Consider the following 25,061-nt stretch of genomic DNA (forward strand, 5'->3'; position numbering starts at 1 on the left):
AGTCGGTATTAGCACCGGGTGTACATTCAGGGTACATCTCTACAGTGCCTAGGAGCCTGGGAGGACAGACTCGCAATAGCTCCGCTGGAGCTAGCAAGCTAAAAATAGTAGTGTAGCTATTGCAGCATGGGAGGCGGTTTGGTCCACACTGCTGTTTTTAGCACTCTATCTCCCGGGAAGGTAGCATGAGGCTGTCTTCCCAGGCTGGGAGGTTCGCTCCCAGCTGCAATGTAGACCTACCCAGGGTGCAAATGAGGCACAGAGAACAAAAGCGACTGTGCCGAGGTTTCAGGGGGAACCTGTAGAGGAGCCAGGAACAGAACCCAGCTCTCCTGAGTCCCAGTCCGGTGCTTAAACACAGGAGCATCTTTTTATTTATAAAGTCCTGCCTTTCTTTATGAAGCACCGTTTTAGCTTAGACTGAAAATGACCCCTCCTTAAGTCTCTATCTAAATAAGTCCACTTATACGGTTCATGTTACCATAGTATCTGAGTGCCTCAAAATTTTAACTTCACGTAGGTATTGTGCAGATGGGAAACTGAGGCACGGTGAGACTAAGTGACGTGCCCAGGGCCACACAGGAAGGCTGTGGCAGAGCAGGGACTTGAATGCAGCTCTCCCAAGTCCTGAGCTAGTGCCTAACCACTGGACCATCCTGTTAGTATGAGCCTTAACATAGAAAAGGTCCATATGGAAAAGCTGATAATAAAAATGATCTCTGATGCATCTAAGCTAAACAGGGCCTTTGTAATGAGGGACGTTACAAGGGAGGGAATGGGGGTGGTCTAGTTTTTTCCCTCCTAGCCTGCATGCAAGTAACCTATCTTTCAATCTGAATTCAAACTGTAATGAGCATATGCACATTATGCTGATCCTGTGCATCTGTGGAGACTTTTTTCCCCCTCTCTGAATGTACAAAATCTATTTTCTGTAAATCTCATTTTGGTTGCAGATGCCTGTTTATGAAGCTTAAAGCACTGGCAGTGGCTGGAATCTGCAGGGCCAGCTCCCACAGGGCACCAACATGCGCGGCTACATCACCCTTTGCTCACTCTGACCCTGGGTTTCCCTTCCTGCCAGTGGCACCCCCAGCAACTGACTCAGGAGAATTGAATGGACCCGGGTGCTAGAGTCACTCAATAGATCAGTTAGAAGCAAGTGCTTTAAGCAGAGAGAAAGAGACCTCTCTGCTTTCATGATCCAAGGCCTTAGCTTCAGAAACCTCTGCCAGACTCTGAAGCCCTAGTTAAGCAATTAAATGAGCTGCAATTGGGTCAATCAGCTGGCCTTAGCTAACTTCAGATAGCCGTGCATTTTGTCTGTTTTAAAATGGAGTTTCGGCCAACTTATTGGATCCATACAAAATAGACCCTTTCTGGGTATATACAGTATTACTAGCTGCTCTGGTTTTCCAAATCACTCTCCCGTTTCAATCCAAAGGAGGCGGGAGCAGTGAGCTAGTCTTTGGAACCAGTGCAGGCCACTGCACTGGGAATTAGGAAAACAACCAGGTCTGAGGGCATGCTCAGGTTGCCAGGCGCTAGGCTGGCAGAAGCCGAGCAGAATGGAGAGGTGACAAGCTCACTCGCTAGGACAAGGATGCCAATAATGCTGCCCCCCTAGCCTCCTCTGCCAAACAGTCCAGGAGAGTGGGCATTTGCTTGGGCAGAAACAGATGTATGGGCTAGTCCCTAGGGAGAGAGAGAAAGTCAGCGAAAACGAAAGAGATGGAAGAGAATTAAAAATAAAAAGAGCAACACCACCCCTTTCAGCATCTGGGGTCAGAGCCCTTCTCCCTTTATCGGTCCATCTTTGAGAGATTTAGGTAGCTTACTTTATTTTAGTCTCTTACAACACATTTAAATAAAGCTGCTTTGGGCTGAGTGCTTCTTAGTGTTGGTCTCTGTTCTATTTAAACATACATGTTTTTAAGGGCCCGGATAGGTCTTTAAGAGCAAAATAGCAAAATTTTACATAAATTACAGTTGGTTCTTGTTTGCTCTGCTATAGCACAACAAATATTAGTCCATTTGACAGATAAACTTTCACTAAACTATTTATATATAATAATAATAATAATAAAAAGCTTCACTTGAAGTACAGCTCCTATTAGTTCATGACCTTATGTTTTAGTAGGAAGAAAGTGGCTTTGCTCTACATGAAATGTGTTAATGCTTGGATAGAAACCCTCTTATCCTTCTGCTTACATGAGGTCCAATCAGTGGACTGGATTATGTTTTTAATAATCTGACATTAGTATTAAAAGTAATATTTAAAGCATTTAGTCTCCGTAACTGGTGCAGGGAGTTGGGGACTTTCTCTTTTTGTATGTGTGTTAGAACATATGTTTATGAAACAATGCATTAGCAGAAACTGTCCAAATATATGGAGATAAACAGGGGCAGCAGATTATTGCTGACATCACTTTTTCAATTAGTGGCAAAGGAAAGATTTGATGGCCATTTTAAAACTGATTATAGAGGCAGGGGATTAAAGAGGCTGCTTGCAGCTAGTGACATGGGGGTCTTACGCTCCTCTTGCCTCTGCAAGCTTTTACACCTGTGTAACTTCAGTGGCATCACTGCTAAGGTGCGGTGGTCTCGGAGGAGAATCAGGCCCCATGGACTTTATGGCACTGTCTTTTTCTGAGATCAGATGCACAACGGAAGGACATCTGTTAGCCATAAGGCTGTATTGCTGTCTCAGTGCTCTGCTTCCGCTCATAAGAAATAGATCTGGTAACTGAGGAATTAATCTGGAATTCTCTGCTCTAAAAATAAAAGGTCCCTTATTGGAAAATAGGAAAGTTTTTGCTCCAGTTGTTTCTCATTTTTAAAAAAAATTATGTTCTCGGAGAATTAATGTTCCCCGTTCCCTCTGGTGCGATATGCCTGTTGATGTTTGTCCAGTTTTAACTGGAGATCAGGTAACTGTGAGCCTGATCTGCATGATGCTGTGCTCTCCACTCCCATGGGGCAAATTAAAGTCAATAGCCGCTTGCCTGGAGTCAGTGCGGCCTAGTGGAGTGAGTACTGGTCTTGGACACAGGAGACCTGGGTTGTATTCAACTCTGCTACTGGCCTGCTGGGTAAGCCTTGGGAAAGTCTCTGCACCTCTCTGTTTCCTCATCCGTGAAATGGGATAATGATATTTGTCATCTGTATAACGTGCTTTGAGATCAGTGGGGAAAGATGATCCTGTGGCTTGGGAGCTGGGGAAATCTAGGTTCAATTATTTCCTTTGCCACAGACTTCCTCTGTGACCCTGTACGAGTCACTTTGTCTCTCTGTTCCCCATCTGTAAAATGGGGATAAGAGCAATGCCCTATCCCACAGAACTGAAGGGCTAATGTTTCTAAGCTATTTGTGTACTAATGCTAAATACATTGTAAAAGGTTTCGTTCATAGTTTTTCTGATATTGTTGTCAGCTAATGAGCTGCAGAAGAGAACTTATTAGATAACTATGTAGATGGGTTCGTGAAAGGCTCCTGTAGATTTTACATGACATCCATGGGCTGTGCATCCACTCCCTGTTCGGGGAAGCTAGCCCCTTGCTCCGCCCCTTTTGCCTGAGACTCTGCCCTTTCCGCCATCACCCCGCCCCTTCTGCCCCCCCCGCTCTCACTGGTCGGCCCACCGGCCCACCAGCATCCAAAGCAGCCTCGAACCGTGGCTGGCCTGCCAATGCCCAGAGCACCCTGAGCCTGGGCTGGCTAGCACCTGGAGCAGCCCCGAGCCCCAGCCAGTGCCCAGAGAAGCTCCGAACCCAGGCCAAGCCCTGAGCCTGGGCCGCCCCAAGGAGCTCTGAGCCCCACCACAGCCTGGTCCCAGGTCTGCGGCAGGGAGCATTAGTGGAGGTTTGGGGGGGCTTAGCTTCCCCCAGCCTCCATTATCTGCTGCCCATGTGGACATCCACATGTGGTTTGCTTGGGAAGGTCATGAAATGGCCCTTTTCCCACACAAGTTTCAGGAAGCTGGTATTATCATGGGTCTGGATGCAAAAATCCAGAAGGTTCATGAAAAAGAAGAAAAGCCATGTACGCGTCTCTCAAATGTCATCCCTGCTGGTTGGATTAGCCCCTGGGTAGTTCTAATGTATGTGGCTGGTGCTTACATGATGAATAACCTACAACACCACTGTCCTTGGCAGCATCACGGGGATCAGTGGTGTAACAAGGCCCCAGAGGGCCTGGTGCAAAAACAGGTTGGGGGGTTAGAGCCCCCTTCCACCAGTCTGCTCATCCTCCACCCCCAGGGCTGGGGACCAGCTCCCCATCTGCCCACTACCCCTGGAACTGCTCAGCTCAACCACAGCAGAACCCAGGCACCTTCTGCCTGGCCCCACACACTCCCAGCCCATCCCCTGCATCTCACTCACTAACCTACATGCACTGTGGCTTCTGCAAGGGAATTAGGGTTCCCAACTGTCTAATCGCACAAACCCAAACACCCTTGCCCCATCCCTTCTCCGAGGCCCTGCCCCTCCTGCTCAGTCCATCTCTCCCCCTCCGTCGCTCGCTCTCCCCCACCCTCACTCACTTTCACGGGGCTGGGGCAGGGGCAGGGGTTTGGGATGCAGGAGGGGGTGCAGGCTCTGGGCTGGGGTGTGGGGTCAAGGGGTTCAGAATGTGGGAGGGGGTTCCGGGCTGATCCTGGGGCAGGGGGTTGGGGTTGCGGTGTGGGCTCTGGGAAGGAGGCTCAGGGCTGGGGCAGGGGGTTGGGGTGCAGAATGGGGTGAAAGGTGTGGGCTATGGTCGGGCAGCGCTTACGTTGGTTGGCTCCCAGAAGCGACCGGCATGTCTGGCTCCTAGGCTCAGGGGTGGCCAGGAGGCTCTGGGTGCTGCCTCTGCCTGCAGGCACCAGCCCCGCAGCTCCCATTGGCCGGGAACCACAGCCAGCAGGGGGTTCCTGAGTCGGTGCTCGGGGTGGGGCAGCGTGCAGAGACCCCCCTGGCTGCTGCTGTGTCTAGGAGCTGGATATGCTGGTTGCTTCCGGGAGCCGCACAGATCCAGGGCAGGTAGGGAGCCTGCCTTAGCCCAGCTGTGCCGCTGACCGGATTTTTAGCGCCTATTAAAATCTCCCGGATTGGTTTCAGTAGCCACCGGCAGCTCGATTCTAATTCCGGGAGCGTTGGCAACCCTAAAGGGAAGCCCCTCACTCCAGTGCAAGAAGCTTGAGCATGTACGTGCACTCTTTTATAATACGGAGTTCTGATAGATTTGTGCAATACGGGAGATTTTGTTCCCGGCTAAATCTTTTGTAGGATTCCCCTTAAAGACCTTAATGCCACAGAAAAACAGCGAGGTCCAAATTCTGCTCATGGTTACACCAAATCTGGAGAGTAACTCAACCAAAGTCAGTGAATTACACCAGATTTATGCTAGTGTAACTGAAGGCAGAGTTTGATCCCTAGCATTTAGTTATTTTCTGCACCAGCAGTTCCAGCATTTGAAAAATGAGATTCCTTTTTCTCATTTTGGCTTGTGAGGACCCAGAATGTGCCATGGCACAAAAAGCGGAGGTGAAGTTAGCAGCTCTTAAATTATAAGTAACAGCAGTTCAGGTGCTTTATCATAAGCAGACTTTGAACTGACGCCTCACTCCTGTAACACCGTGAGACTGTCCTAGCCTGGGTTCTTAAATGCAGGTGGAAGCTGCTTCCATATTAATGAATATTAGATACAGCGTTTGAACTCCAAGGCTATGTCTACACTCCCCTGGGTGACATATGTTACCCCAACAGAAGCGCTTGTGTGCACAGTGCTATGTTAACGGGAGAGCTTCTTCCACTGACAGAGCTTCTGCCGCTCGCGGAGGTGGTTTTATTATGCTGATGGGAGAGCTCTCTCCCGTCTTCATTGTACGTGCTAGAGCGGCACAGCTGCATTGGTACAGCCACAGCACTGTACGTATAGACATGACCTTAGGTTCATTACTTAACCTAGAGGCACAACATAATGGTATTTCCTTTTGTCCATGCTTGAAATAACTGCTCTAGGAAATATCCCCATCTCCTGCAAAGGCCTTGGTTCCTGGCTTTATGTTAAAGGTTCTTTTAATGGCATACTTGTTAACACCTATTTGATGATTGAGAGGTGCCATTGTATTGTTATATTGCATAAAAACTTGTTAAAAGAATGTTAAGGTTGCAAAGTCAAGTACTCAAAAAGTTAGGAAATGCCAGGATTAAGGTTGCCTGAAACAGTCTTTAATTACATGATCACATACTGTTTTTTTCCCCATGGAAACCTGGCCTCATTCAGTGCACGAGATGGATGGTTATCACTGACTGGGTAACTATTCAATATTGTGTTTTATCCTCATTGTTCAATGTGTGGCCTCAGGCCTTATTTACTGCTCACTATTCAAACCCTGCTCTGAATATAGAATTATTAATTTCCTTCTGGGCTTTTCTATAGTGTTCTATCCTGTAACATCCGAGTGCTTCACAGCCATTAATGAATTCATCTTCACAACATCCCTGTGGTGTGAGAGAGTGGTACTATCCCCATTTCTCAGATGAGACACTGAAACACAGATTTTAGGTGCCCAGTTTGAGATGCCTAAGGCTTGATTTTTCAGAGACCTTAGCATTATATAGCAGCTCATATGTTCAAAGCACTGCTCTCATTAACTTTGGTGGCAGCTGTGTATGCTCAGCACTTCTGCAAATCATATGCCAAGGTCGCAAGGTGGGCATCCAGAAAATGAGGCACGCACAATTAGTGATCACATGTTGAAAGTATGGTTTAAGTCTCCTACCCAGCATCACGTAAGAACTTTGTGGCAGCTTCGTTAACTACAGAACCCTCATTCCTTCCCGGAGCATCATCCATCCATTGCACCGAATGAGGGAAGGGTCCTCCGGAAAAAATAGTATGTGATTATGTAAAGCCAGTATCACAATATATTTGTACAAGGGAGTGAATTAAGATTGCACTGGCAACCTTAATTCTGGCACTTCCTAAGTTTTGAGGGTTTGACTTTTCAATCTTAACGTCCTTTAACTTAGGGTTATTGTGTGATTTCCTATTTAAAAACAAACAACATGAAAAAACAGAATGTCAATTTCATAGAGTTAAGGCCAAAAGGGACCATCAGATCATCTAATATGACCTCCTGTATACAACGGGTCATTAGGCTGTACCCAGATACCCTTATATTAAGCCCAAATACTTAAATAGCCCAAATTTCTATCATGTGGAACCATATTGAATACCATCTTGGGTCATCAGCAGGTTTACTCCTTCCCTAGGTTCTGATTCCAAGACCAGAGGAGACCACTGAGATCATCTAGTCAGATAGAACTTCCCAAAATAACTTCTAGAGAAGATCTTATGAGAAACACCCAACCTTGATTTTTAAAATTGTCAGGGATGCAGAATCCACCTCGACCCTTGATAAATTGTTCCAACAGCTAATTATCTTCACTGAATTTATGCCTTATTTCCCGTCTGAGTTTGTTTAGCTCCAACTTCTAGCCATTGGATAATGTTGTACCTTTCTCTGCGAGATTGAAGCACCCATTATCAAATATTTATTCCCTATGTAGAGACTTAGACTGTAATCAAGCCAGCCTTTAACGTTCTTTGTTAAATTTAATAGTGTGAACTCTTTGAGTCTATCACTATAAGGCAGGTTTTCTAATCCTTTAATCATTCTCATGGCTCTTCTCTGAACCCTCTCCAATTTATCAACGTCCTTCTTGACTTGTGGGCACCAGAACTGGACACAATATTCCAGCAGCAGTTGGACAAGAACAAAATACAGAGGTAAAATAACCTCTCTGCTCCTACTTGAGATTTCCCTGTTTGTGCATCCCAGGATCGCATTAGCTCTTTTGGCTGCAGTGTCACTCTGAGAGCTCATATTTAGCTTATCCACATGACCTCCACATCTTTTTCAGAGTCACTGCTTCCCAGGGTAGAGTCCCCCATCCTGTCAGTATGACTGACATTCTTTGTTCCTAGTTGCATGCATTTATATTTAGCTGTATTAAAATGTGTATTATTTTCTTGTGCCCAGTTTACCAAGTGAACCAGATTTCTCTATATCAGTGACCTGTCCTCTTGATTATTTACCATTCCCCCAATTTTTGTGTCCTCTGAAAACTTTATCAGTGATGATTTTATGTTTTCTTCCAGGTCATTAATAAAAATGTTAAAATAGCATAGGGTCAAGAACTGATCCCAGAAGGACCCTGCTGGAAACATACCCGTTCAATAACGATTCCCCATTTACATTTACATTTTGGGAACTGTCAGCCAGTTTTTAATCCATTTAATGTGTCCCAAGCTACTTTTATATCACTCTAGTTTTTTAATCAAAATCTCATGTGGTATCAGGTTTAAATGCCTTACATCAACTTTATTACCTTTATCAACCAAACCTGTAATCTCATTTTTAAAAAATCAAGTTAGTTTGACAGGATCTATTTTCCATAAACCCATGTTGATTTGTATTAATTACGTTACCCTCCTTTATTACTTTATTAATCAAGTCCTGTATCAGCTACTATCTTGCCTAGGATTGATGTCAGGCTCACAGGCCTATGAATGGGACATCCCATTTACTCTTTTTAAAAATTGGCACAACATTATATTAACTTTTTTCCACTCTTCTGGAACTTCCCTAGTGCTCCAAGATTTATTGAAAATCAACATTAATGGTCCAAGAAGCTCCTCGGCCAGCTCTTTAAAAACTCTTAGATTCAAATTATCTGGACCTGCTGATTTAAAAATGTCTAACTTTGATAGCTTCCATTTAACATCCTCCTGTGATACTAATGGAATGGAATGAGTGTTATCATCACTGTATGATCAGACTACATCATGTGTTTTCCCCAAATACAGAACAGAAATATTTATTGAACACTTTTGCCTTTTCTACATTTTTATTGATAATTCTACCATTTCCATCTAGTAATGGACTTATGCCACTATCCAGATTATTTTTTTGTTCCTAATATATTTAAAATCTCCTTCTTATCCTTAACTCTGCTGGCCATAGAGTTCTCCGTACGTCCCTTTGCTTCCCTTATCAATTTTCTACCATTTCTAACTTCTGATTTGTATTCTTTACTATCAAATTCTCTTTTCTTCCATTTGTTACATTTAAAAAAAAATTATAGCTGCCTTCACTTCCCCTCTAAACCAGGATTTTTTTTAACCAGCAGGACTTCTTCCTCAGTTGTTGGATTATGGCTTTTGGGGCATCTAGTAAGGAATTCTTACATGATTCCCAATTATCATTCACATTTTTCTGATTAAATTCTTCCTCCCAGCTGATTTGCCTCATCATTGTTGTCCATTTTGTGAAATTGACCCTACTGAAGCACCAAGTATATATATTGCTGGTCTGGACTTTATTTTGCTTGCACATGATAAATGTGATCAAGTCAGGGCAATTTGTACCTACACTACCATTAATGTTTAGTTCTGTGATTATTAATTAGTTCCTCTTAATCAGTTAGGACAAGATCTAATAAAGAATTCCCCCATGTTGACGGCAACACTTTTTTGTTAGGAAATTGTCATATATAATAGTTACAAATTCCAAGGGTGTTTTAGTGCTGGCAGCCTGAGACCTCCCACATATGTCACTCAAATTGAAGTCTCCTGTGATCATGCAACTTCTTTTCCCTACACATTATAGATAGGCGCATAGGAGAGCGGTCATGCTGCTCCCTAGTGTGATCTGGTGGTCTGTAGCAGACACCATACCCCATCTTTAGATCTACAGCACAGACCTCTGCAGCTCGACCTAATCAAATAACTGGTAGTAGTATACTGTTATCCTCTATGTGGACCAGCCACTAGAGGGGGCTGAGACATAAACTTTGCCAGCGATTGTCACAGCTAGTTGCTGACAACAGAGGAATGTAGAAACTCCAGTCTCCTGGGTTCAATACCAGATTTTGGAGGGGAGTAGCCTTTAGTGGATATGCCTTTCTGCCCCTATGACACCTGCGTGGTCCCCTCTGCTTTTGTCCCAATCTCCTTAAGTCCACCCCACCCAGCACCTGTCCCACTCTGCTCTTATCTGCTGCCTCTCCCCTTCTCCATCTCCTTGCTCCTGCCCCCTCCTCGCCCACCCCCTCCCCCATTTCTCACCCATCTGCATTATATCAGGCATTTTCTCCTTCCCCTCCTCGCTGCCTGGGCACCAGCAGGGCGATCATTGAAAGCACAGGAAAGACAGTCTCCCTGCCCTCAGTTCCTGTACCCAGTGCCCCAGCAGCTCTCTGGTTGCCGAGAGGAGGGAGAGTCCTGCACAGACCTTGGAGTCTTGGGTTGGAGCATGCTTAATCACTCTGAGGTGGTGCATAGGGGTTGAAGTACACTTGGTGCAACTGGTATCTTCAGGGAATGTAGCTGCCAAACTCCAAATTGAGTGGGTTTTTTGTTTGGTTGGTTTTTTTGGAAGCTTTTAACTTGCACAAGTTTTCATGTGGGGAGAGCAAAAGGCACATCTCTGACAGCAGGGGACCTTCCACACCAAATTCCAAGTCCCTGCTTCAAAAGATGGAGGCACTAGAGCGTCCCAACAAAATGTTATGAGAGTGTTAACGTGGGCAAAACCAGGTCTTTTTCTCTATCCTCACCCTCAGAAGCAGCTGCGCTGTTTTAGCTGAAACTTTCCAAAAAGAGTCTGAGATGGATACCTGGCACGGAACATTTCAGCCCAAACAATTAAAGTTTGATGAAGTTATAAGCAACTGAGAACAGGGTCTTCCAGGGGAAAGTCTCAGGCAACCTTGACTATAGGCAGAGATGGCATCACTGCCTATATTTCTAGAAATGTACTCCCCCAGTGCTCTTGAGACAATGCTGCCAAGCCTGCAGCTGAAGGGGACCCTAAGGTCATAGGACTCCTATTCTCGCAATGGACAGTTTGCAGTGTTAGGGGGAAGTTTTGCTTCTTATACTTCAGAGTGCATGGTTTATAGGCTATGGGATGCTTTGTGCTAAGACCTCGGTAGGGTTGATAAGAAGTCTCCCACATCATCCTCATGCTAAATAGAAAAACTTTACACACTGTTCTTAACATCCTCCTTAAGCACATACACCAGATTTGGATACCTTTCCTACTCCATATGATCCTGGCCATGAACCTTAATATGACAGGATGGCTTAGGGGTGAAGGTAGAAGAAATAATCATTGGCCTTGCAGCAAGGGACGGTGTCAAATATAATGGCTTTGACGGAGGACTCAGATTTTATTGAATTGACTCTGGAGCTCCAGGACTTTCCAAGCAGGTAACAGACAAAATAGTAAGCCTGGAGAAGCTTTACAATCCAAGGCACTGAACCAGCAATTGTAGGATCAGGGTTTTAAACTCAACCAGAACACAGCACAAATATGGTGAGCAAATGTAGAGGAGGGTCTGGCAAAGACAGCAGTGAATGAACACAAGTAGATAAACTGAAATTTAACAAAGACAAATGTGAGGTGCTACACTTAGGGAAGAAAAACCAAATGCACAAATACAGAATGGGGGAAAACTGGCTTGGCAGCAGCCCTGCTGAGAAGGATCTGGAAGTTGTGGTGGATCACAACCGCAACGTGATTCAGCAATGCGATGCTGTTGCGAAACAAGCAAATGCAGTTTTGGGTTGCGTTAACAGAGGCGTAGCATGCAAGTCACGGGAGGTGATAATACCGCTCTACTCGGCGCTGGTTAGGCCTCAGCTGGAGCACTGTGTCCAATTTTGGTCAGAATGTATAGAAAGGATGTGGAGAAACTGGAAAGGATCCAGAGGCAGCAACAAAAATGATCAAAGGGATGGAATGCAGCCATATGAGCAAAGGCTGAAGGAACTGGGTATGTTTAGTTTGAAAAAAAGGAGATTGAGGGGGGACATGACAGCAGTCTTCAAATACTTGAAAGGCTGCCATAAAAAAGATGGAGAAAAGTTGTTCTCTTTTGCCATAGACAGCAGGACAAGAGGCAATGGGTTCAAACTACAGCACAGCAGATTTAGATTAAATCTCAGGAAAAACTTCCTAACTGGAAGAACAGAAGGACAATGGCACAGATGCCTCGGGAAGTTGTGGATTCTCCTTCACTGGATGTTTTCAAAAGGAGGCTGGAGCCATCTGTCTTGGATGGTTTAGACACAACAAATCCTACATTGTGACAGGGGGTTAGACTAGATGACCCTTGCGGTCCCTTCTAACCCTATGATTCTAGGGGAGAATGATTCTTGAGGGAATGTAACTGTCGTCCCTGGATGAAACTCACTCCCTGTGCGGAGTATCAGCACAAGGCTAATGTACCACTTAAATCCTACTTCACCCTATTTTGGGGGCTTAAGTGCTGATTCTTTGAACAGGAATGAATTTCACCCATAAAGCGCAGATCAGAAGAATTGGGGATCTTTTGAAAATAATTGCATTTATCTGTCTAACATAATATTAAATTTGGTGGGCCAGATCCTCAGCTGCTGTAAACTGGCATTGCACCATTGAATCTGGTAAGAAAGAACAATGAGGAGCCCTTGTGGCTCCTTAGAGACTAACAAATTTATTTGGGCATAAGCTTTCATGGGCTAAAACCCACTTCATCAGATGCATGGAGTGGAAAATACAGTAGGCAGGTATAAATACACAGCCCATGAAAAGATGGGAGTTGCCTTACCAAGTGGGGGTCAGTGCTAACAAGCCAATTCAATTAAGGTGGAAGTGGGCTAGTCTCAACAGTTGACAAGAAGGCGTGAATACCAAGGGAGGGGAAAAATTCACTTTTGTAGTGCTAATGAGGCCAATGTAATCAAGGTGGCACATTTCAAACAGTTGACAAGAAGGTGTGAGTATCAGCAGGGGGAAATTAGTTTTTGTAGTGGGTTTTAGCCCACGAAAGCTTATGCCCAAATAAATTTGTTAGTCTCTAAGGGTATGTCTACACTACCCGCCGGATCAGCGGGTAGCGATCGATCTATCAGGGATCGATTTATCGTGTGTAGTGTAGACGCGATAAATCGATCCCCAATCACTCTCCCGTCGACTGCTGAACTCCAGCTCGGCGACAGGCAGAAGCAAAGTCGACGGGGGAGCCACGGCCGTTGATCCCGCGCCGCGAGGACGCAAAGTAAGTGATTCTAAGTCGATCTAAGATACGTCGACTTCAGCTACGCTATTCTCGTAGCTGAAATTGCGTATCTTAGATCAATTCCCTCCCACCCCCCCAGTGTAGATCAGGCCTAAGTTGCCACAAGGACTCCTCATTGTTTTTGCTGATACAGACTAACACATCTACCACTCTGAAACCTGGTAAGAAAGAGTGGCTGATTATACTGTGATAAATTCGTACTCATGTGAATTGTCCCACTGGCTTCAATGGAACTACTCACATGAGTAAAGCAAGCAGGGTTTGGCCTCTTGAGGATTATGGGGATTTTAGGTATCTATTTCCAATAATCTTGCTTTGTTCATTAGATCAGTGGCTCTCAACCTTTCCAGACAACTGTACCCCTCTCAGGAGTCTGATTTATCTTGTGTAGCCCCAAGTTTCGCCTCACTTAAAAACTACTTGTTTACATAAAAATACAAGTGTCACAGCACGCTTACAGAAAAATTGCTTACTTTCTTATTTTTACCATATCATTATAAAGTAAATCAATTGGAATATAAATATTGTATTTACATTTCAGTGTATAGTACTGTATATAGAGCAGTATAAACAAGTCACCATCTGTAGGAAATTTTAGTTTGTACTGACTTTGTTCGTGCTTTTTATGTAGCCTGTTGTAAAACCAGGCAAATATCTAGATGAGTTGATGTACCTGCTGGAAGACCATTGCATACGCCCAGGGGTACGTGTACCCCTAGTTGAGAATCACTAGATCTTATTTGTTGCAGCTGGAAATGGTCAGTTCTTTTGCCATCAAAGACCATGATCCTGCAACCTGATCTATGTGGGCACATGCTTAAGCCCATATGGAGTGCCACTGAAGTCAACGGGGCTCTGTCTGTGTAGATCAGACATCAGGATCGGGCCCTAAATTATTTAACTAAGGCATGCGGAAAACTAAGTTACACATGGCTACGGAAATCAGGTGTAAAAATGTAAGGCCTGATTTTCAAAAATGTTGAGTTTTCAAAACTCCAGCTGAGCCAATGAGAAATGTGACAGCTCAGCACCTCTGAAAATCAGGCCCATAATTGAGATACATGTAAAGAGCTGCACACAAGAAGTCATTTGTAGTACACAACAAGAAGACCATGAAGCAGATTTTATGAAGTTGCAAAATTATGGAAAATAAAATTTGCCTCTAGAGAAATGAGGTTAACCTATTTCATGTTGTAGGAGGAGGTTTAAATTGCTTATGGAAATATCACAAAACATATATAACAAACTAGGCCCCAATCCCACAAACACTGATGCGTGCTCTTAGTTTTACACATACGAGTAGTCCCATTGAGGCCAATGAAGCTGCACACACATGTAAAGCTAAGCACATGCATAACTGTTTGCAGGATTGGGACCCAAGATCAAAGACAACTTCTTGTGGGTGGGGTCAGAACGATGCTTGTTGAGACATTTCAACCACACTCATTTGTTCAGTCAATCGGTTGCTTTTGGATCAGGGACAACTTGCAGCATGTCAAAATAGTTCAGTCAGTCACATGTGTTATCTGAGCTGCAAAACTGATGCTTATTGAAACAAATTAAACTCAAAGATAATCTCTTTAGTTCTTTTAAAACAGTATTTTCAGTATCAGTACCACATAATGTGAAATGTCTTGTTTAAATAAGCAATGTTTATTTATATTGTTACAATTGTTCACTAGTAGGTGCTTTTATTATATAAGGATACGGTTAACAATTAAGAATGGGCTGGCTAGTTAACTTTTGCTACTTAAATTCTTGTACCAGTCCAATGATGACAATATTGAAGCTTTGTTGAATGCGTCTATATGTAAGGTCATTAAATGGATGCTGACTATTACACAAGTACAGCAGTTGAGTGCTTTCTGTATTAACGTTATCACCTGATGGGCAAAAGAAAAGGTTTAACTAAAGCTTTGGACTAATTGAATAGCATTTCAGTATTTTCTTATGTAAAACTGGTTCTGGTCCATTGTTTTTGTTTATTTGCAATAATTGTGCTCATTCAACTTTGTAATGACACTGCCTTGGGTGAACAGAATTTGCTTTAAGTATTACTCTTCCCTTTCTAGCTCCTGCCTCTTCTAAACTGTGTCTTTCATGAGTAAATCTGCAATAGACCCTGATAAAAAGAATTAAGTACATAGCCATTTTTGGAGATGTGTTCTCAAGCTGTGTTTTAAATTACTTTACAAATTCCTGTTTACTTTCTTTTTGCCTTGGATATTTCCTAATATGCTGAGAGAAAAGTATGAAGGTGCTTTATTGTAACAGGAGAAATAAAAGGAATACCCTCCTGTTAAACACAGAACGCATTTCATAGCATTCAAACTGTACACAACCAGAAATATGTACTTTGCTTACCTACCACTAGAGTATGCTCTAGTGCCACATCCAGAATTTTTACCAATGCGTACAGCACGAGGACATATCTGGAAAGGTTTTCAGTTGTCTTTGTGCTTTTTAATTTGAGTATTCTTTTTAGTAGAAATGGATTCATGTTCCAAAGTTCAAATCTAAACTTCCCTAAAATCCAGGGGGCTGGTTTGAGTTGTTCAGGAACACTGAGATGAGTTCAAGGGTATTCAGATGATGTTCCTGAACCAAAATATTTCATTTGTGCCCAAACAAAATGCATTGGTAAAAATTGCATAGCTCATAGCATTGGTCAAAATGAAAATAGAGGGTTCAGTGCTGCAGATCTTGCTCTGGTAAAACTCCTATTGACCTCAGCGGGTGTGATGTCTGAGAAAGAAGTGCAAGATCAGGCCCAAAGTCAAACATCATTGATCACCACATTTCGGTTTTCTGAATCAAAATGTAAACCCACTCTCCAAACTGCATGTGCTGACAGTGAAGATATGTTTGTAATCCTGGCCTTGAAAATGTAGTATTTATTCAGTAAGATAAAGGCTTCTACGAGCCTGCCCTCCAATGCTGGATCAACCTACGTTGTTACTGGTGCTCTAAAAGCTGTAGCTTTTGCATGACAAATATAACGTATAGGACAATTAAAGAACAGTTTGTCCTTACCATATCCTACAGTAGGGGTTCTCAACTTTTTTCTTTCTGAGCCTCCCCAACATACTATGAAACTCCACAGCCCTCCTGTGCCACAAGAACTGGTTTTCTGCATATAAAAGCCAGGGCCGGTGTTATGGGGTAGCAAGCAGGGCAGTTGCCTGGGGCTTCATCCCACAGGGACCCCCATGAAGCTACATGGCTCAGGCTTCGGCTTCAGTCCCAGGTGGCAGGGCTCAGGGTCTGGGCTTCAATCCCATGCAGCAGGGCTTCAGCTTTCTGCCCTGGGCCCCAGTGAGTCTAATGCCAGCCCTGCTTGGCGGCCCCCCTGAAACCTGCTCATGGCCCCCCCCCCCCCCCCAGGGGGCCTCAGACCCCTGGTTGAGAACTACTGTCCTACTGTATACTTAGGTATTGATGGTGTGGTAGTAATGTAATCACTCATGATTAACATTGTCAGTTGATGCCTTTTCCAAATTAAATACAAAGAAACAAAAATGCTGCCGTGAAAAACACTTCAGCGAAAGAGCCTCATCCTCACCTGAGGGGAGAGATAGCTCAGTGTTTTGAGCATTGGCCTACTAAACCCAGGGTTGTGAGTTCAATCCTTGAGGGAGCCATTTAAGGATCTGGGGCAAAAATCTGTTTGGGGATTGGTCCTGCCTTGAGCAGGGTGTTGGACTAGATGACCTCCTGAGGTCCCTTCCAACCCTGATATTCTATGATACATAAGCAAACTGACCATTCACTTTGCTGCTAACATTACATTACAATGTGTGCAAGAACAATAATTGCTCTCATTACCAAAGTGACAATGGTTGGCTGAGGACTGCAACCTATTTTTTCTTTCTCCCCAATGAGCCTCATCCAGTAACCTCTGAAACAGGCCAAGGAGTTCAATATGTTGACGCTCACTTGGTGACCAAGGAGCCAAAGAGTAGTAACACTTGTGGAGGGAAGGCAGCCATTTGGTCCCTTCATCTTACTCAGCCAGTGTTTATATCCTGAAATACTGGTTCCTTCTAACAACCTAACTTCTGTTTGAATATGGTAGAGCGGCAGCTTCTTTTGCTGTCTCTGCACAGAAATATCTCCTAAATTCCCTGAATACCTTTCTTCATTTCAATTCATGTCCTCTTGTTTCTGAGCTGGTTATGCTCTAAAATGATCTTGCAGTATCCACCTTCTTTGTGCCCCTCAGAATTTGATATACAGTATTTCAATCATGTCAATCCTTAATCTCCTTTTTTAATGAATGCAAACCTAATTTTCCCAACGTCTCCACTTAGATATAATCCTTAAGACTGTTTATCATCCTCGTTACCCTCTTCTATACCTTTTATATTTGTATTCAAAAGCCCTTCTTTAATCTGCCTCTATACTCCAGGTATGGCCTCACTAGTCTTTTGTACGATCCCATAATGATTTCTGCAGATGTTTTGTTCTTCTATCGATACCTCTCAGTATTCTATTTACTTTCCCTAACAACTACCACACAGTGAGCTGGTGTTTTTAATATTCTGAACACTGTAACCTGCAATCCTTTCCTTGATCAGCATTTTACAGCGTATACCCATTCAGGGCATAAATCCTTATTATTTGTATAGCACTTATTTGGGAGTATGTTCCAATATTAAGAGGCATCATAAAAAGTTTGAAATCAGGCTGGGGAAAGAAGATAAAGATAGGAAGAAGAGACATTTGGGGACAAGCTTGGGAATGGAAGGGGATGTAGGAGGGAATCAAACTGTGGTGTAGGCAGAATCAGAGCTCTCGCATACTTTAGAAATTCAGGAGGAATTTGTAAGAGATGCAGAAAACCAAAGGACGTCAGTGCAAAGACTCAAGAACACGTTGTGTTTGTACAACACCTAGCACAATGGGGCCTTAATCCATCACTTGGAATCCTAGGTGCCACTGCTGTACATATAACATTTATGATGTCGCTCAAACAGAAGGTACGGGCTTGATGCAGAGATTACAGGGCGAGGTTCCATGGACCATGCTATGTAGGAACTCAGACCAGGTGAATGTAATGGTCCCTTTTGTCTTTCTTCTTCTTTAATCCCCATCTGTCAGCTCAACGACAAGGGGGCCAAATTTCCATTCTTCTTTTGGTTTCTATGGTCTAATGTTTGACCACGACTCCTGGGCATGCACTTGGAGAACCTGTCATGTCCTTCATTTGCGTTGCCCCAGCTAGTTACCTTTACTAGATTTAGCATGTCAGCTGAGGCAAGGTGCCAGGGGTGAGGACACTACTGTGCACTTGCAGCTGCTTGAAGTCACTAGTGAGAGATGAGTGAGGCACCAGGACCAACTGCAAGCAAACCACCTCCATATGGGTGCAGCTGTCTACTATGCTGTTGAATTTACCCTATACACCCCCTCTTCTGCCATTAATAATAATGGGGGGGAGGGAAGGAGATGTGATCAGATTGGTGAAAGAGGGTGATGCTCATGGCAGCTTTGTTCTGCTCCAACTGAAGATGGGAGAGGAGTAGCCCAGCAGGGAGGAGATTAGCCAGGCAGGAAAGGAGTGGAACGTGAGCTAGGATTGTGCCACCAGGACAGATAGGAACAGGTGACGGACAGGAGCTGCAGTGGAGGGAGCAGGAGGCTCTAACAGCTGCAGGAAGGGCGCTCCTGATGATCCTGTCGCTGGGGTGAGGGGAAGGCCTGTGGCATTGTCAGCTGGGCACACCCGGGTGTAAATCAGGGCTCAGCTCAGCCTGCAGCATGAGGGGCTGGCAAAGCAGCTGTGAGGAGCCGTCCACCAACCAGGTGCATGTGCCAGGGGCAGGGCCAGACGTGCCACAGAGGAGGAGATGAGGTGAGGAAGTGACAGCTGAGCCCATATGCCTGACTGGACCAGACCAGTACCCACAGCACCCCCAATAAATCCCTACCCTTTCCCCTGCCTAGTCCTGAGCTCACCTAGCCCCCCTCATTTCTTGTCCCCCTGCCCAGTCGCTCTCCCCTCCCCCACGCTCCTTGTGCCCCTCCCCCACTCTCTCCTTGTGCCCCTCCCCCAGTCTCTTTCCCCTCCCAAGTCTCGCCTTGTGCCCCTCCCCCACTCTCTCCTTGTGCCTCTCCCCCAGTGTCTTCCCCTCCCCCACTCTCTCCTTGTGCCCCTCCCCCAATGTCCTTCCCCTCCCCCACTCTCTCCTTGTGCCCCTCCTCCCCTTCTCTCTCCTTACCCGCCTCCTTCCCTCCAGTCTGTGTCCCTGCCCCATCTCCTCCCCCCTTTCCTCCCTGCTCCAGCCTCCTCAATGCTCCCCCTCCGCAGTGGTTTCTCCCGGCCCCCCGCTCAGTGGTTTCTCCCGCCCGCAGTACGTCTCACCACCGCAGGGAGCAGCGGACACAGGGAGACAGCGGCGTCCCCTCCTTCCCGCCCCCTCCGAATGTACCAACTGGGGGGTGGGGGGGGAGAGAGAGAGCAGGCGGGGCCAGGGGCGGACCACAGCGCCACCCGCGCGGCCTGCGGCAGTGGTACCGCCCACCCCGCCCCGCGGCTCTCCCGGAAGGAGCGGCGGGCTGCCTGCCTGGAGCCTGCACATGGGTCCCCAGCCCGGCAGCCGCCCCGGGAGGCAGCGGGGCCCCCAGCGCCATGGAGCGGGTGGCTTCGCCGGGGCGCTGGGCGCTGCCGTGGCTGCCGCGTACGCGGCGACGCTGCCGCCGTCCGTGCCCGGGGGAGACTCGGGTAAAGTACCCAGGCCGCCCCCGCGACCCCGGCGCAGGGACCCCCCGCCCAGCCTGCAGCGTCCGGGCCCGGTAACCGCTTCGCCCTGCAGGGGAGACGGGGCTGGGAGCCTCTCCCGCTGTCCGGGGGCTGCAGCTGGGCCAGTGACTCCTGCACCCCCGGGGACACGGGACCCGCCCCGCACAGTCGCACCCCAGCAGGGCATCCCCGTGGGCGTGTCGCTCAGCGACCCCCGTCTCGTCACTGCCCCAGCCCGGGCTCCCCCAGCCTGCAGTGCGCAGCCGGATACCCACCCCGGGGGGGCGGTGATACTGCAGCGGCTGTGTCCCCCCCCGCCCCAGATCTCCATGGGGAGAGACTGAACTACACCCCCCCCTTACACATACACCCCATCCCCGAAGGGAGTGACTGCCAAGCACAAACAGCCCCCCAACCACCGGGGTGTGTGTGCTTTTGTGTACAACCTTCCCCCAGCTCTGTTTGGATTCTGGGAAGGGCAGGCCTAGGCTCACCCCTCAAGTGAGTGGGGGGGAGGGCAAGACCCAGAACACCATTAAGTACTGGGGGCAGCCAGTGCAAAAACAGGAAGGGGATTGAAGTCAAAGGGTAAAAATCAGGGTTCTGGATGGAGACACCAAGCAGAAAACTCTAGATGGTACCTGGTGCCCTATTTGGTTCCTGTTTTCTAGATGGATGTGTGCATAACTGGTTGGAAAACTAAAACTGTTCCCAGAGAATAGTTATCAGTAATTCACAGTCAAGCTGGAAGGGCATAACTTGTCCCCCAAAGGGGTCCTGTAAGGATCAGTTCTGGGTCCGGTTCTGTTCAGTATCTTCATTAATGATTTAAATAATGGCATACAGAGTTCACGTATAAAGTTTGTGGACGATACCAAGCTTGGAGGGGTTGGAAGTGCCTTGGAGGATAGGATTAAAATTCAAAATGATCTGGACAAACTGGAGAAGTGGTCTGAAGTAAACAGGATGGAATTCAATAAGGAGAAATGCAAAATGCTCCACTTAGGAAGGAACAGTCACTTGCACACATACAAAATGGGAAATGACTGCCTAGGAAGGAGTACTGCGGAAAGAGATCTGGGAGTCATAGTGGATTGCAAGCTAAATATGAGTCAACACTTGTAAAAAAAGCAAACATCATTCTGGGATGTATTAACAGGAATATTGTAAGCAAGACATGAGAAGTAATTCTTCCGCTCTGATTAGGCCTTAACTGGAGTATTGTGCCCAGTTCTGGGTGCCACATTTCAGGAAAGATGTGGAGAAATTGGAGGAAGTCCAGAGTAGGGCAATAAAAATGATGAAAGGTCTAGAAAACATGACCTATAAGGGAAGATTGAAAAAACTGGGTTTGTTTAGTCTGGAGAAGAGAAGACTGAGGGGGGACATAACAATTTTCAAGTACATAAAAGGTTGTTACAAAGAGGAGGGAGAAAAAATATTGTTCTTAACCTCTGAGGATAGGACAAGAAGCAGTGGGCCTAAATTACAGCAAGGGCAGTTTAGGTTGGACATTAGGAAAAACTTCCTGACTGTCAGAGTGGTTAAGCGCTGGAATAAATTGCCTAGGGAGGTTGTGGAATCTCCATCATTGGATGACCTCTTGAGGTCCCTTCCAGTCCTATGATTCTATGGATCGCCATTGAGGATCTAGCTACCAAATCAGAAGGGCCTGCCCCTCTTCAGAGGGGAAGGGCCAAAAGAGAACAGAGGGATCAGCTGATTTTGGGGGACAAGAAATGAGAAAACAGGCAGGGGGTGTGAGTCAGAGGTTCAAAGTCAGGGTTCTACAGAGGGACCCCAAGCAGAGAACCCTGTACAGCACCCACTACCCTTTCCCCCTGGGAGAGACTTTGGGGGGGAATGAATGCGGAGAGTCTCCCAGCAGGTGAGAATCAAAATCACCCCAGCAGGTGAGAATTGAGAAGAGTATATGTAGACTGTCTCCCAACAGGCCCAGGAGCCCTCCCATGCCTGTCCCCTACTCTCCCATAGCCAGACAGTAATGAGCGGTAACAAGTCTTACGAAGACTGCTGTCCAGCCACTGTGTAGCCTTCTCCTGCCTCTTCCTCCCTGCACTTCAGGGATGGTCTCTCAGGGCCGGGGGTGGTCGCTTCCTCTGTGCCCGGTTGCTGTACTCTGTTGCATTGGAGGAGGGTCCTGAAACCTCTAGGGACCTCAGCTTACTCTCTGAGATTTATTTTGGAGTCACACCCCAAACCATGCTGATTTCTTGTGGCGTCCGGTTTTGTGACGTGTTGTGTCTGTGTCCTGCCTTTCAATAAGGGATTTAGAAAGCAGCCTTGGGGAGGACAATTTGTGTCCAAAATCAGCCAGTGTCACAAGCAATATGGGACTGCTTGGGCTCTTACTCTTTTGAGCATGTGTCTGGCTATATTCGACATGGCACTGTATTGACTAGACTGATTTGTCCTTCTTGTAGTATAACTTGGGGAAGATGGGAAACAAACTCTCTCTTCTGCTGCCAATAGGAAGGGAAAATGTCAGCTTTCCTCCAGTTCCTTGGGGAACTTGCAAATTGTAAGGCTGGTCCTGCTTAAACTTCTGGTTTGCATGTTGCCTGTACAGCTGCAGTTTGAGTTTGTGTGTGTCGGATGGTATACTAATTACCTAAAGGTACTTACAGACTAAATTGCTTTCTCTTTCCCAGCCCCCAAAAGAGCTAAGCAGTTTATTCAAGGCATTGCCTCTTAACCTCTGAATCCAAGATGTTTCTTTTCCCTGTTTAAATTGACGTTCCCCCTTATTGGAAATTGGGATTTAATTAGAGAAAGTAATTTTAGAATTGAAAACCAATTAGAACTATATTTTAATTTTAATCTTAAATTATACTTTTTCTCTGTTTTTTCCCTAGACTTGTGGTCAATTGTCTTTGATTTCTTTAGTAGTGGGCTGAAAGTTATGCAAAGTACAATGTTTCCTGCTTAATATATGGATGTTTTACATAGGCAGTATTGTAAGTTTAAGGTAATATATGCTTAGCATAACTGTGCATACATTAATACGAAGTTGAATAATGTTTCAAGTGATAGGTACTTGATTAAAGGACAGTGGAAAACAGAATTGTTTCACTTCACAAAAATCTTCCTAATAAAGTGCACATTTGGGTCCCCAGATACATTGCATGCCTTGCAAGTAACCTGGCTGCAGGGCTGTAATTATTATTATACCAATATTTAGAGGCTCCAATGAGGGCTGGGCCCCTGTAGTGCTAAATGCTGTACAGTCACAGAGTAAAAGATAGTTCCTTGCCCCAAAGAGTTTACAAACTATATTTAAGACAAGATGGAAGAAGTGAATTCAGCAGACAATGGGAGGGTGAAGGAAGAGACAGAGTGGGGTAACAATGTCATTTCATTGTCTAGCTAGGGCACAACTTGATGACTTCTCATTCAGTTTAACATTTATTTTAATTTTAAGCATCTTCCTTTGCCTGTTTCAATTTTTTAACCATATTATATGTTAATCTGGAATGAACAATATATTTACAATAATAACCTTTTCATCTTCTAAAATAATCCCTGCTGGGATACATACCTGTATTACCTTAGACAATGCCTGTGGGTTGTAGCTATAATGCATGTTTACAGTTTGTGGAACAGTTCTGTGCTGTTTTGATTGTGATTTTGCTCAGTTTTTTGTATCCAGGATGAAAATAAATGTGATATACGTGCTCTCCATGTCTATTGAAGGGACGGCAAGAAATAATCAGCTTAATCTGTAGCAAGGAAGATTTAGGTTAGACATTAGGAAAATCTTTCTAACTATAGGGATAGTTAAGTAGTGGAATAGGTTATCTAGGGAGGTTGTGGAATCTCTGTCACTGGAGGTTTTAAAGAATCAGACAAACACCTGTCCAGGATGGGCTAGGTTAATTAGTCCTGCCTCAGTACAGGGGGATAGACACTTCTATGATTCTACAATACTGCTTCCTGATTAGACCATAAATTAAAATGAGTTTAGTTCTTTGGGCGTTGATTACATCTGAGTATATCAAAAACAACAGCAGGAAAACCCAAGAAACAACAAGGCACGTGCTGTTCATCCCTCAGACTTGTTTGCTTGTATGTTGTATTCATTTTATCCACACCATGTCTTTTTATGTTGGTGATATTTCAACAGGCTTTATCCTCACGACAGGCGTTATCTTTTTGTTCTGTGTTTGTACAGCGCCTAGTACGATGGGGAGTTGGTCTGTGATTGGGGTCTGTAGGTACTACCACAATTCTGCTAATAATAACCTAGCATATTACGAGTGCTACTGTGCTATGTCAAATATCAGAGGGTAGCCGTGTTAGTCTGGATCTGTAAAAAGCGACAGAGTCCTGTGGCACCTTATAGACTAACAGACGTATTGGAGCATAAGCTTTCGTGGGTGAATACTCACTTCGTCAGATGCGTGTAGTGGAAATTTCCAGAGGCAGGTGCTATGTTGTGTCACAACACCACTGCTCAGTTTAGCATGATTGGCTGACTCTGATCACAAGAGGCCCCGAACTTTAATAAGAAGAGTGTTGCCACCAAGATAGCCGCACGGAAATGCCTGCTTTCAGTTCAGAGGATTGCCTTTGATACACTGCAAGAGAGATTCCTTAAAGGCGGTCTATAATAGATTCCACTTGAGGTTGTGAGTAAGACAAAGACGTAAGTGACAGTCTTTGCATGTGTTGTGGGGCTTAAGCAGCAGTGCTCCTGTAGCATGTCCCTCTGGTAGTCTGCCTGATAGTGTCTCTTCTTCCCTTGTTCTTTCCATTTCATTCTGAGTCAGCTACCAGTTACACCATCTGTGGCTTTTGGGGCTTGGCAGCTGGATCTTGCTGAGGCCTAGGACATTTCCAGCCCCGCTCTTCCTAGACTTCTACACGGGCTTCCACTTAAAATATTTGAATAGGTGCATCTAGGGTTCCAGCATTTCCATACCACATCCCACTGGGAGGATCAGTTTTTTTCCTTCCAAAACAGTGGCTGATAGCGGTAAACTACAGCGTGTTGAATCAATAAATGCAGTACTACAGTCGTGATAAGCACTTCTGCTTAAGGACCAGGTCAGTTCCCTTCCCCCACCCCATGGACAAACAAGTCCTTTGTAAATTTTGTCTCTGAGCATCTGGGCTCTAAGACCCTGATGCTACAAGCACTTAACTTTAGTCATGAGAGTAGTTCCATTGACGTCAATGGGACTACT

The 25,061-nt window shown here is 45.4% G+C and overlaps 1 protein-coding gene across 1 annotated transcript in view; it reads left to right on the top strand.

The window, feature by feature from the left end:
• The first annotated feature begins 19,691 nt into the window (after positions 1–19,691).
• Positions 19,692–25,061, top strand: part of TMEM260 (transmembrane protein 260) — a 49,615-nt gene continuing 44,245 nt past the window's right edge. The window contains exon 1 of the mRNA XM_065403546.1: positions 19,692–19,836. Coding sequence (XP_065259618.1) covers positions 19,692–19,836 — 145 coding nt within the window. The remainder of the gene's footprint in view (positions 19,837–25,061) is intronic.

This window comes from Emys orbicularis, chromosome 4, assembly GCF_028017835.1.
Source record: "Emys orbicularis isolate rEmyOrb1 chromosome 4, rEmyOrb1.hap1, whole genome shotgun sequence".
Taxonomy (NCBI): domain Eukaryota; kingdom Metazoa; phylum Chordata; order Testudines; family Emydidae; genus Emys; species Emys orbicularis.